This window comes from Notamacropus eugenii, chromosome 5, assembly GCF_028372415.1.
Source record: "Notamacropus eugenii isolate mMacEug1 chromosome 5, mMacEug1.pri_v2, whole genome shotgun sequence".
NCBI lineage: Eukaryota > Metazoa > Chordata > Mammalia > Diprotodontia > Macropodidae > Notamacropus > Notamacropus eugenii.
Window position 1 is genome coordinate 208,583,786 of NC_092876.1, and position 13,082 is coordinate 208,596,867.

A 13,082-nucleotide genomic window follows, 5' to 3' on the forward strand; every position below is an offset into this window, starting at 1 on the left:
CCTGTTTGATATTGATAGAAGAAATTACTTCTGTTTCATCTTTCAGAAGCACTTGCCTGATCTACATAAAGGTTTTTATTCAGAAAGTACTTTAGGAGAAGGAGGGTGTGTGAATGATGTTATAGAGAGGGGAGCCACCAAGGACATAGAGACCAGTTAGGAGATCATTACTGTAGTCCTGAATTAGAGTGATGGGCAGTGAATTGGAAGAAATCATGGTAAGAGGTATTGTGGAGGTAGCTGCTAGTCAGTAGATGAGGTCAAGAGAAGAATCAGATGAACCTGAGTGACTGGAAAGATAACAGGGAAAGAAATAGGGAAGTTGGGAAGATGGGACAGATTTAAAAGGAAGATAATGGGTTTACTTTTGAACATACTGGTAATATAGCTATTACAGTGAAAAGATGTGGAAGAGATTATGGCTAGGTTCTATATTTAGGGGTCTTTCCTCTGCATTTGTATGCATGGAAGAGATGAACTCCGAAGAGAAAATGTAGAGGACTGAGCTTTGGGGTATATTTACACTTAAGGTAAGAATTATAAACCAGTGAATTGGTTAAGTGGTCAGACGTTGAATTTAAAAAGTATCTACCAATGAGATTGATCAAGTGTCAAATGTTAGAGAAAGGTTAGAGGAAGAGAACTGAGGGAAGGGCATTGGAGATATATATACATACGTACACAAATAAGCCATATATTTTATTTGAACGTGAGATTTAAGAAGTAGTATATTGGTAATTGGAGCAGTTACGTTTCCGTATGATGATTAACTCTTTGGGTTAGAATAGTGTTAGTCTTTGAAATTTTTTGTTTATATGCTAGTTAGTTTCCTTCTCTTTAGGAGCCATGGACAGAAGAAACAAACCAAAGGGGTGGTGCAGCTAGGTGGAGCAGTGGATAGAGCACTGGCTCTGGGGTCAGGAGGACTTGAGTATATATGTTATGACTTTTAAAACATTATGTTAAAGGGTCTAATCTTCATGAAACTGTCAAAGGGGTCCATGACATGAAAAAGTTTAAGTCTGGTAGAAAACCTGGACTTCTGAATTTGACATCAGAAAACTCAACTTTGATTCTTGGATATTCCAATTACATGGATCTGTGACAAAGTTATTTTTCTGATTCTCATTTGTGATATGCAATCAAATGGATTGTTGGAAGAACCAATGGAAAAAATAAATTAATTTTTCAGCATAAGTGTTTGTTTACCTATCTGGCTATGTTAATTATAAGCTCACATTATTATTCTTAAGAACATGCTGTCCTTTGTCCTTTATAGAAGCTGAAGACACTTGAAGAAAAATCATTTTCTTATGGTTGGTTGTTCCTTATGTTGATGAATTTCAACTGCTCTGTAACATAGTTTTTTTGAGAAGCTGTATAGGACTGAAGTAACATACACAGTCTATGACTTTTTGGGGGAGGAGGCAAGGCAGTGGGTTAAATGACTTGTCCAGGGTCATGGACCCCCTTTGAGAGTCTTGTGAAGACTGCACCCCTTAACATAATGTTTTTAAATGTATAACATATACAGTTACAAAGGAAATTGATTATATTGAAATAGTTAGAAAAAAATAATTTTGCATGTTCTAGATTAAGAACCTTAGGAGAAGTTCAAGAACATTTATGAACATTATTACAACTCTTTCGTGTGCTCCCTCTTTCCTAATCAGTCTTCGGTTTAGTGTAAAATTGATTTGAATTTTTTTTTTAATTGTAATTTGATCATCAAATAAAATAGACATTTCCACATATATAGTTGAACAGAAAAAGATGGTTGTACGTAAAATTTCCAGCTTCTTATGTACTGATTTCTTTTTAATTATATAATAAATTCAATCTGTAGCTTTCAAAGCTGTCCTGCTTATCTGTGACTTTTTTTCTGACTTTCTCTCTGCAGTTTATAAAAAGGTGCCTCAATGACTTACTTTTTCTCTCCTACCCCATTTGATTTAAAAAGAAAAAAACAAAGGCCTCTTGGCAAATGCATAATCAAGCAAAACAAATTGAAAAGCACTCTCATCTGAATCCTGAGTATATCACTTCTTTGTCCTAATGTGGAGAACTTGTTTTGTTATTCATTTGGAACTGGTACCCCAAAGAGTTCAAAAAAAAAGGAAAGAGTACAGTATGTACAAAAATAAGTAGCAGTTCCTTTTTTTAAAAAAATAGCAAAGAATTGGAAAATGAAGGTGTGATCATCATTTTATTGGCTAAACAAATTGGCTTATATGAAGGGAATGGAATGTCATTGGGCCATTAAGAAATGACAAGATAAAGGCCTTGAGAGGCTTGAATGAACTGATTGAGAATAAAGTAAACAGAAGCAGAACAATTTTGTATTTTGTGCTGTTTTATTTTAATGTAAACTACTTAAGGAATTTTCTGATTTTTCTCTTAAGGATCTTTCCCGTTTGGAACTCCTGTTACACCTAGGATGAACTTGTCTCTTAATACCAGTGGAATGACAGCCATCCCATCCATTCAACTCTTGGGAATTGAAATGTTACTTCACTTCTTACTGGGTCCAGAGGTTTTGGAATTTGCTAAGAAAAACAAACTTGTGCTGAGTTTAGGTATTTTTCAGTAAATATTCTTGGGACTTACACTGCTCTTAGAGTGTACTTTTCAATACTTACAGTGTTACTTTTTATGTATTGCCAAGCATGCAAGAAAATCGATTTATTACTGAAGAATATCACAGAAAAATTCAGTTTGACATTTTCATTATCTTTCTCCCCTTTTTAGAGCCTCTTCAGCATCCTTTAATCAATAGCCCTTCATTCTTTTGCAAACATGCAAATATACTCCTAACTGCAGTTCAAGACAGCTTTATTGCTGTTGGAAAAGATGCTTCAGGTAAGCATTCCATTAGAAATTCCAGTTGGTCATTAAGAGTCTCCCTTTTGAGAAACATTATTTGGAGACTTGGGAAAGCACTGTTGTATTCAAGATGACTTCTCTTTTAAAAAAAAAAAAAAACAACCAAGAAATTATATTTATTTTGTAGATGCTGTGATATATGCCATATGGAAAGATATTATTTGCTTCGTGAAGTCAGTTATTGAATCAGGTAATGTAATTATGAAGCTAACAGGCATGGCTTAACTGATATTTTCTCTCACTTCAGCTTACAGTGAGAAATCAAAACCTTAAAGCTCATCTGTTGTTTAGACATTTTAAGGTGTCTCTTTTAACATGTTAATTTTATCTTTAATGTTGAAATCATTCACTTATTAAATTCATACAGTAAATTCATAGAGTTTTTTGTAAGTTCTGAAAACTATTGTTCTTAAATGAATTTTGAACGTGCTTGTGATTTCTGAACTATTAGGTAACAAAAAAGAAAGACAGGGCTCAGAAGTACTGACCCTTTTACTACAGTCTTTGAAAGGCATAGTAACAGCTGATGCATTTCCTGTATCAAAAACATTGGTAAGTGTTTTATTAATAGTTTTTTTAAGGCAAAATAAAATTAACCATTTTCCCACAAGGCTTGTCTCATAAGCTCATAGGTTTTATGTAAATTTCTTATGATTGAACAAATGGATCAGTTCCTTATTGGAAAATAAATCCTGGAGAAATATCATTGTATATTTGTAAAAAATCCAACTTGACTATTATAACCTTGCCACTGTAATTAATTTGCTGTTATAATGGAAATCCTTCATTCTATACTACCCAATCCCTTATCAAGTAACTTCTTTAGCACCAAGAACAGGCCCATCTTATTTGATTTCCCCTTGTACACTCCTTTTATCTTCTGTTTTTTTACCTATCCTCTCATCCTTTAGTCTCAGTTAATAATGTAGCTCTCTCTCTCTCTCTCTCTCTCTCTCTCTCTCTCTCTCTCTCTCTCTCTCTCTGCCATAGCAAGGTTTTCTACTCTATGCTGTATCTAATTTCATCTTACTCAGGAACTTGGATCAGTCATTATCCTCACTCTCTTGACCTTTCTAACCACCCACCCTGGATTTAGAAATGAACCCCTTTTTAATTTCTAATCTGCCCATTTGGCTTCTCCTATACACCTACAAATTTATAATTATTATGGCTAGCTGTTTATCCATGTCGTCGTTCTTAACTACATTATAAATTTTCTGAACTGTTATTTTTTCATGTTTGTATCTTTAGCCCTCTGTGCTTCACAAAATAGGTGCTTAGGAAACATTTTTTCTAATAGAATAGCGAGGGTTATATGGGAAAAATAGAAATTTGTTATCAGTGGAAAGTCAACTTGATAGATCAAAAGAATGATATTCAAAAGTTATGTTTCAGGTGAATTCTTTAAAATCATAGGGAAAAGTGGCGCTGAAAGTAGATGAATTGTTGTAGTACCCTCCATAACTTGCTTGTCATCTCATGCTTTCATCTTGAACTCATACCAAATATACTGATTATTTAGTGTTTTGGAATACCAGCATACTATAATGCATAAAGATCATTGAATTATACACATCAGGAAACTTAAACCTTAGCTCCAGCCAAATCACTTGTTCTCTGTAATTTCTTCATTTGTAAAAATGAGTAAGACCTGCTTATTATACCTTACTTACAGAATTAGACATGACAACTTCATAAATTGTTAAATGTCTATGTCTCTTCCTAACATATCCTATTAAGAAACTCAGTTATTTTTGGTTAGACTTGTAACATTTATAATCATATATGTCTTTGTAGAAACTTGTAATATATTTCACTTTTGCTAAGTTGAGGTATTGTTTTGGAGTAATTGTTATCCCATTTTTTAAAAAATTTCCTTAGGTCCTCATAGAAGTTACAATTAAAGGACTACCTCAGAAAGTATTAGGTTCTCCAGCATATCAAGTTGCTAACATGGATCTTCTTAATGCAAGTATTTTAAATGTAATGGGACTCGTGTGGGTGTGTGTACACATGTGTGACTACCTCAGTTAAAGAAACTGAATGTTCCACTAAGGAATGACTTCAAACTTATTTCCTTGTGAACTATGGAGGGGTGGGGTGAAGTTGGGGGAGGATGAAGGCAGAACAGTGCCTTCTGCTTCATAATATCTCCATAACATTTGCCACAGTACTGTCCAGGGATTTTCATACTGTTTGATTGCTAAAGATGATTGACTTGTACTTTACTGTGTGGATCCTTATAGAATAGAAAAAAGAAGCCTTTTGCTTCATTTTGTGTAACAATTTTATATACTGTAGCTTATAGTGAAACTGGTTTGCAATTGTTATAGAAAGGTCTGGGTGAAAAAACTAAAAATGAAACATTGACATAACATTTTCATTAAACTACCATGATTTCATAGCATTTAATTTTTAATAATAATAATCAAGAAAAAATAGTTATAGCAAGTAGTTTTTAATAATTTGAAAGTGAAAAATTAGTTGATGCAGGTTTCTCTGTTAAAGGTTAAGAGCCATCATTTTCGCTAAAGAATGAAGAAGAAAATTTTGAAGTCCTAGAACATGTGGTTGTTTTGTTAAGTGTCCTTTCATTTGTCCCATATGAGATGGTATTTTTTTATTTGTTGCTTGGTCTAAGTGGTATTTAAATTTATTTGTGTCATGCTTACGATTGACCTTTGCCAAGCTTTATCTGGAAGTACAATACACTTAAATTTCAGATGGTATGATATTAGTAAGGTGGGGTACTCTGTTACATATCTTTATTTGGATAGCTATTTATATACTTAACAAGTTGACATAAGAATGCGTAGAATTTTTATAATTCAAAATTGATTAGTTTTCCTCTCCTTTTCTATACAGGGAACTCCAGCTTTGTTCTTAATTCAGTTAATTTTTAGTAATAACCTCTTAGAATGTGGTGTGGCTGATGAAAGGTGAGCTTTCCTAATCATAATTCAATTAAGATTGTGACCTTTGCTAAATATTATCTAGGAAGAACTATTTGTTTAAATTATAACTGAAAAGACATTAGGAAATTGGGATGATGTTTCTCAGGGTCTTTTAAAATCAAAAACATTAAAGTAGGCAGGACAACAAAGGTCAAGTGTAAATCTCTTTATCTCCTTTACAGTTTTAGAGTGCTGCTGCAATTAAAATTTGTATAAGACTTTAATGTATACAAAAATTTGTTCAATAGAATGTGTTGTTTTTTTTCTTTTTTAGGTTCTTTCAGAACTTGGAAACACTTGTAGGTTGTGTTCTTACTGGCCCAACTTCTCCACTAGCTTTCAGTGATTCTGTTTTAAATGTTATTAATCAAAATGCAAAGCACCTTGATAACAAGGAGCATCTGTGGCGAATGTGGAGTATTCTAGTCAATCCATTAACTGAACAGATTAACCAGGTATACTCTCATATTTCTTTATTCCACTAAAGATTTTTAAAGCAGAATTTTCCCCTTCCATCTTATGCATACTCCATTCAGCAAACATTATAGTATCTGTTATCTTCAAAGAACTGTGCTAAGTTCTGGGGGAGAAATATGAAGATTCAGTCAACAAACATTGAGTGTGAACTATTTTCTAGGCTCTAGGAATAGAAAGACACACAATCCCTGACCTCCAGGAACTTCCATTCTCTTTGGGGAGAAAATTTGTCCTCATTTGTATGCATGTGCACACCTGCACACACATATACAAAGTGATTTAGAATGGGGAAGGGTACTAGCCTTTAGGGAGATAAGGAAAAGTCTCTTTGGTGGCCTTTAAATTGAGCTTTCAAGGAAACCCAGGATTTTAACAGACAAACTGAGAGTATATTACAGTACGTATAAAAGCACAGAGGTAAAAGATAGAATCTTGTGTGTATGTGAACTATAAGAAAGTAAGTTTGTCAGGACTTTAGAGAATATGAAGTGTAATACAGCTGGAAAGGTACCATGGAATCAGATTTCAAAGTTATCAGGGAGCGTAGGTAACAAATGCTGGAGGCAATAGGAACTGTGGAGGTTTGCTGGGTAGGGAAGGGATATGGTCAGCCCTGTGCTTTATGAATTTCACTTTTGCAGCTGTGTGGAAGATGGTTTGGAGAGTGGAGAGACTTAAGGCAGGAAATGCAATTAGAAGGCTTATCAAAATAGTCCTGGTAAGAGGTGATGAGGTTGGGGTGCTCGTGGCCTGCTGACTAGAGAGGAGGTGGGATATGAAAGATATTATCAAAGTGGAATCTATAAGACTTGTCAATTGATGAGTGATGACAGAGACAGTGCAAAAACATTCTAAATCAGAGCCAAGGGGAAAAAGCAACCTATTTGGTGTGTGTAATCAGGTCATGCTTCACAATGGGAGAGTCACTTCCTGGGTTTAAAAAGTAGAATGGGACAGGGAATATTCCATACACGCTGTATTTGTAAAGGATTGGAAGCAAGTAAAGTCGAGGGATGTTTATGGCACAAAGTAGTCCAGTTTACATACAGAGTATGTAAAAAAGAGTGGTAAAAGATAAGAGACTGCCACCAGCCTTTGGAGTATTTTGAATAACAGATAAAGGATTTAAGACTTTATTTGATAGACAGTAGAAAGCAGTGAATGGTCTTTTTTTCTCCCAAGTAGTAAATAATACGTTTTGTCGTTGGTGTTCTAGAGTTGTGGTTAGTCATTGCACTGATAAGAGTTCTAAAGGCTTTGAAAGATATGAGTCAGTCAAATATGAATTGCTTATGAATGTTTCAGGCACTGGCAATACAAATAAGAATAAAGTGGTCTCTGTCCCCAATGAGCATACATTCTAATGGTGAACACATTCCAAAGTTCATAAACACCCGTGTTTTCATGAACCCTGTTAGGAGAAATCATGACTTTTCCTACTAGGATTTGGTCTGGCTTTATCTCAGGCTATGTTGATTTTGATTTTTAAGTGTTTGGAATCAGGTTTCAAAAACTCATTTACTTGTGACAGTGGAAAACAAGATTGTATAAATTGCTGACCTGCATTTCCTACTATATCCTTTTCCCCGACCCTCCCCATCTCATTCCCCAAGGAGCCATCCCTTATAATAAAGAGGGGAAGAAGTTCAAAACCAATTAGTTGAAAAAGTCTGTTATATGAAGTATTTACTCCAAACCCATGGTCTCTCATTTGTAAAGAAACAGTATGGGGGTCATCATTAATACCTACAACGGAAAGCAGTTTGAAGAGCTAACGAGTACCAAAGGGAGGCAAGTGCTGGGGCTGGAAAGTGACCAGACTCCATCCGTCGGCAGCAGAGCCGAGACCTTGAGAAGCGCAACTTGACGGATTCGCGGAAGTGCCCGGGTCCCCAGCAGCCTCAGAAATATGAGTGAGCTGTACAGCAAAGCCGAGACTATCTTGCTCCGGAGAAAACATCTCGGAGTATTTCTAGTGGGTGGAGCCAAGATGGCGGAGTAGAAAGACGCACATACATGTAGCTCCGAACCCACAACCCACAGATCGGCTACAGGGGAGCAACTCACGGTGAATTCTGCACCCAGAGGCCACGGAATATTGGAGTGAGGGAGATTTCTGTTCCGGAGAGACCTGCAAACCTCTCGCGCGGGGTTCTTCGCGCTGCAGACTGGGCACCGGGACTGGGAGCTGAGTGCAGCCCTGCCGCGGCCACGGCACCGAGAGGAAAAGATCTGAACGGGCTTCAGGGACGGGATCTCCAGCGGCCACGCGGGTCCCTCCACCCACAGAGGGACCTGCAAACCTCTCGCAAAAGGTCCGTCACGCTGCAGACACAGAGCCCAGCCCAGCCCAGACCTGCTGCGGCCACAGCACCAAGAGAAACAGACCTGAGCAGGCTTCAGGGACAGGATCTCCAGTGGCAGCACAAGTCCCTCCACCCACAGGTGACGGGGGTCAGTGAGAGAGTCTCTTTGGCGGGTCGAGAGGGGAGTGGGGTGCCCCCATGATTCGGGCCCCCCCCCCCCCCCCCCCCCCCCCCCCGGGAGGTAGAAGCTGAGAGGCGGCTGCAGACAGGGGCTCCCCAAGCAGGTGGGAGCCTGGACCCATTGTGGAAGGTCTGTGCATAAACCCCTTGAGGGAACTGAGCCTGAGAGGCGGCCCTGCCCCCAACTTGACCACCTGAACTTAATTCTCACACTGAATAGCAGCCCTGCCCCCGCCAAAAGCCCTAAGGCTGGAAGCAGCATTTGAATCTCAGTCCCCAAACACTGGCTGGGAGGATCAGGAGTCGAGGTGGGTGTGAGGAGAATATTCAGAGGTCAAGTCACTGGCTGGGGAAAATGCCCAGAAAAGGGAAAAGAAATAAGACTATTGAAGGCTACTTTCTTGGAGAACAGACATTTCCTCCCTTCCTTTCTGATGAGGAAGAACAATGCTTACCATCAGGCAAAGACACAGAAATCAAGGCTTCTGTGTCCCAGCCCACCCAATGGGCTCAGGCCATGGAAGAGCTCAAAAAGTATTTTGAAAATCAAGTTAGAGAGGTGGAGGAAAAACTGGGAAGAGAAATGAGAGAGATGAAAGAAAAGCAGATCAGCTCCCTGCTAAAGGAGAACCAAAAAAATGTTGAAGAAATTAACACCTTGAAAACTAGCCTAACTCAATTGGCAAAAGAGGTTCAAAAAGCCAATGAGGAGAAGAATGCTTTCAAAAGCAGAATTAGCCAAATGGAAAAGGAGATTCAAAAGCTCACTGAAGAAAATAGTTCTTTCAAAACTAGAATGGCACAGATGGACGCTAAGAACTTTGTGAGAAAGCAAGATATCACAGAACAAAGCCAGAAGAATGGAAAAATGGAAGAGAATGTGAAATATCTCATTGGAAAAACAACTGACCTGGAAAATAGATTCAGGAGAGACAATGTAAAAATTTTGGGACTACCTGAAAACCATGATCAAAAGAAGAGCCTAGACATCATCTTCCATGAAATTATCAAGGAAAACTGCCCTGAGATTCTAGAACCAGAGGGCAAAATAAATATTCAAGGAATCCACAGAACACCGCCTGAAAGAGATCCAAAAAGAGAAACTCCTAGGAACATTGTGGCCAAATTCCAGAGTTCCCAGGTCAAGGAGAAAATATTGCAAGCAGCTAGAAAGAAACAATTCAAGTATTGTGGAAATACAATCAGGATAACACAAGATCTAGCAGCCTCTACATTAAGGGATCGAAGGGAATGGAATAGGATATTCCAGAAGTCAAAGGAACTAGGACTAAAACCAAGAATCACCTACCCAGCAAAACTGAGTATAATACTTCAGGAGAAAAAATGGTCTTTCAACGAAATAGAGGATTTTCAAATTTTCTTGATGAAAAGACCAGAGCTGAAAAGAAAATTTGACTTTCAAACACAAGAATGAAGAGAAGCATGAAAAGGTGAACAGCAAAGAGAAGTCATAAGGGACTTACTAAAGTTGAACTGTTTACATTCCTACATGGAAAGACAATATTTGTAACTCTTGAAACATTTCAGTATCTGGGTACTGGGTGGGAGTACACACACACACATGCACACAGGCACACATACATAGAGACAGTGCACAGAGTGAATTGAAGAGGGTGGAATCATATCTTAAAAAAAAAAAATGAAATCAAGCAGTGAGAGAAATATTGGGAGGAGAAAGGGAGAAATGGAATGGGGCAAATTATCTCTCATAAAAGAAGCAAGCCAAAAGACTCATTAGTGGAGGGATAAAGAGGGGAGGCGAGAGAAAAATATGAGGTCTACTCTCATCACATTCCACTAAAGGAAAGAATAAAATGCACACTCATTTTGATAGGAAAACCTATCTCACAATACAGGAGAGTGGGGGACAAGGGCACAAGCAGGGTGGGGGGGAGGATAGAGGGGAGGGCATGGGGAGGAGAATGCAATCCGAGGTCAACACTCATGGGGAGGGAAAGGATCATAAGAGAATAGAAGTAATGGGGGACAGGATAGGATGGAGGGAAATATAGTTAGTCCTATACAACACAACTATTATGGAAATCATTTGCAAAACTACACAGATTTGGCCAATATTGAATTGCTTGCTTTCCAAAGGGAGAGGGAGGGAGCTAAAGAAGTTGGAACTCAAAGTGTTAGGACCAAATGTAATGTTCTTACCACTGGGTAACAAGAAATACAGGTTAAGGGGTCAAGAAATCTGTCTGGCCCTACAGGACAAAAGAGAAGACGGAAACAAGGGCAGGGAGGGAGGATAGAGGAGAGAGCAGATAGGTCATAGGGCAATTAGAAAGCTTGGGTTTGGGGGGGGAGGGGAGAAAAGGGGAGAAAATTTGTAACCCAAAATTGTGGGAAAACAAATGTTAAAAGTTAAATGAAAAAAAAAAAAAGAAACAGTATGGGGAGCTGCCTTCTCATATCCTAGATTTTCTTTTTAAAAAAATTTCTTTGTAGCAACTTTGCATGTTGCTATTAGGATAGCTCTTTTATTTGAATATCATTTTTCTCTTGTATTTTATTTGGATCAATGAAGGTACGAATTAAAGTAATAAATTTGATCTTAAGATGTATTTCACCTAGTACATGAATTCTTTGAATAATTTTGTGCCACAGAAAATGTACACTTACATCTCCCTTGAGAACAGAAGTCATTTTGTGTTGAAAAATGTTGCTTCTTTCTACAAGAAGGCCATTACATACAGGGTATTTTTTTACTCTTTTTTTAAAAATTAATTTGTTTTCAGTTTTCAACAATCACTTCCATGTCTTAAATTTTCTCCCCCTCTCTCTTTTTCTCCTCCCTTCCCGAGACAGTAAGCAATCTTATATGGGTTCTACACATACATTCTTATTAAACACATTAGTCATGTTCTTTTTTTTTTATGGAACAAAATAAGCTTCCCTCTTAGAATTTCTTCCATTTTACACTTCCTTTCTCATGCTTATAATAATGCCGTTTATTTTGGCAGCTTGAATAGCATTTTCCTCTTATATTTTATTCAGACCAATGAAGTAAATCAGGGAGATGCATTGGAGCACAATTTCAGTGCTGTCTATAGTGCATTGATGCTACCGATAACCCATATATTTCCAGTACAAGAGTTTCCATTGGTAAGTTTATGGGTTATGGCTGGGGGTGAGGGGTGGGGACAGCACATTTTCTGGGAAAGTTTTGGGCTATAATGTTAATTTGTCACTGTGAGGCGCACACACACTTTTTTTGATATGTTTGACTGACTTTTGTCCTTTAAAGCGTTGCTGAAGCTGAAATTTGCTTCTACTTTATTTTTTCTTGCTGGATACTATTGGTATAACTCTAAAAAACAGGGATGATTGCATTATACAGTTAAATGGAATTGGCAGTAACGTAGTTTTTCATTCATTCTGTTTTACTACTTGATTTTTTTTAAAGCCCACTATGAAGTCATTACTTCGAACTTGGTCAGAATTGTATCGAACATTTGCCCGTTGTGCAGCTTTGGTAGCAACAGCAGAAGAAAATTTATGCTGTGATGAACTTTGTCTCAAGATGATGTCAGGCTTAGCTGATAACACCTTTGCAGTAAGTTTTTATTACTAGATTCTTTTAAAAGTAGAACTAGACTAATATTAATTGGTTTTAATGAAAGCAAATTGAGTAAATTACAGAAAGTCTTACAAGTGGGTGATTGGTTGGATGTTGAATGTGAATTAGGTGAAATGGTTGCAGAATAGTCTGTTGTAAAAATAGGAGACTGATTGGGAATTAGTTGAAAGATGAGACTCTAGTTGAGAAGAGACCCAGCATTAAATAATGGAAAGAAATAGGTGTACAGAGCCATAAAGTTAAATGGTGGGTATAGGGTAGAACAGCTAGGACTTGCCTTCCTTAGGCGTAGGGAACCAGACAGGAATACTTTTTATCATGGAATCAAGTTGAACAACAGCTTGGATGACTTAAAGAGAGGTAAATTACCTTTAGGATGGGAGACTCCAATTAGGCTATGAAAGTACAAGAATAAATAGTTGGGGAACGTTGGCCAAGGCAAACACATGAAGCGGATGTACTAGTCACCTTTGACAAGTTTACCTGCTTTTCATTTAGCCTAAGATAGTAGGCTGATTAACGATTGAATATTCCTGATATTAATTTTTTTTCCTTAGAACTTGTCCTTTTTGGATAGGATTGCCCATGTTGCTGTTGTAATAGTTGAATGCATCAATTTTTCACCGTATAACACTAAACATCAACCCGAAATTAAATGTGAGTATTGATGCATTT

At 37.4% G+C, this 13,082-nt stretch overlaps 1 protein-coding gene across 3 annotated transcripts in view; it reads left to right on the forward strand.

Annotated features, from left to right (window-relative positions):
• RIF1 (replication timing regulatory factor 1) overlaps nt 1-13,082 on the forward strand; it is a 58,978-nt gene that overhangs the window by 17,418 nt on the left and 28,478 nt on the right. For all 3 annotated transcript variants that reach the window (XM_072611952.1, XM_072611953.1, XM_072611954.1), the window contains exons 12-21: nt 2,403-2,576; nt 2,749-2,859; nt 3,011-3,073; nt 3,335-3,435; nt 4,765-4,851; nt 5,749-5,822; nt 6,112-6,292; nt 11,825-11,932; nt 12,234-12,383; nt 12,965-13,064. In XM_072611952.1, the coding sequence (XP_072468053.1) occupies nt 2,403-2,576; nt 2,749-2,859; nt 3,011-3,073; nt 3,335-3,435; nt 4,765-4,851; nt 5,749-5,822; nt 6,112-6,292; nt 11,825-11,932; nt 12,234-12,383; nt 12,965-13,064 (1,149 nt within the window). The remainder of the gene's footprint in view (nt 1-2,402; nt 2,577-2,748; nt 2,860-3,010; nt 3,074-3,334; nt 3,436-4,764; nt 4,852-5,748; nt 5,823-6,111; nt 6,293-11,824; nt 11,933-12,233; nt 12,384-12,964; nt 13,065-13,082) is intronic.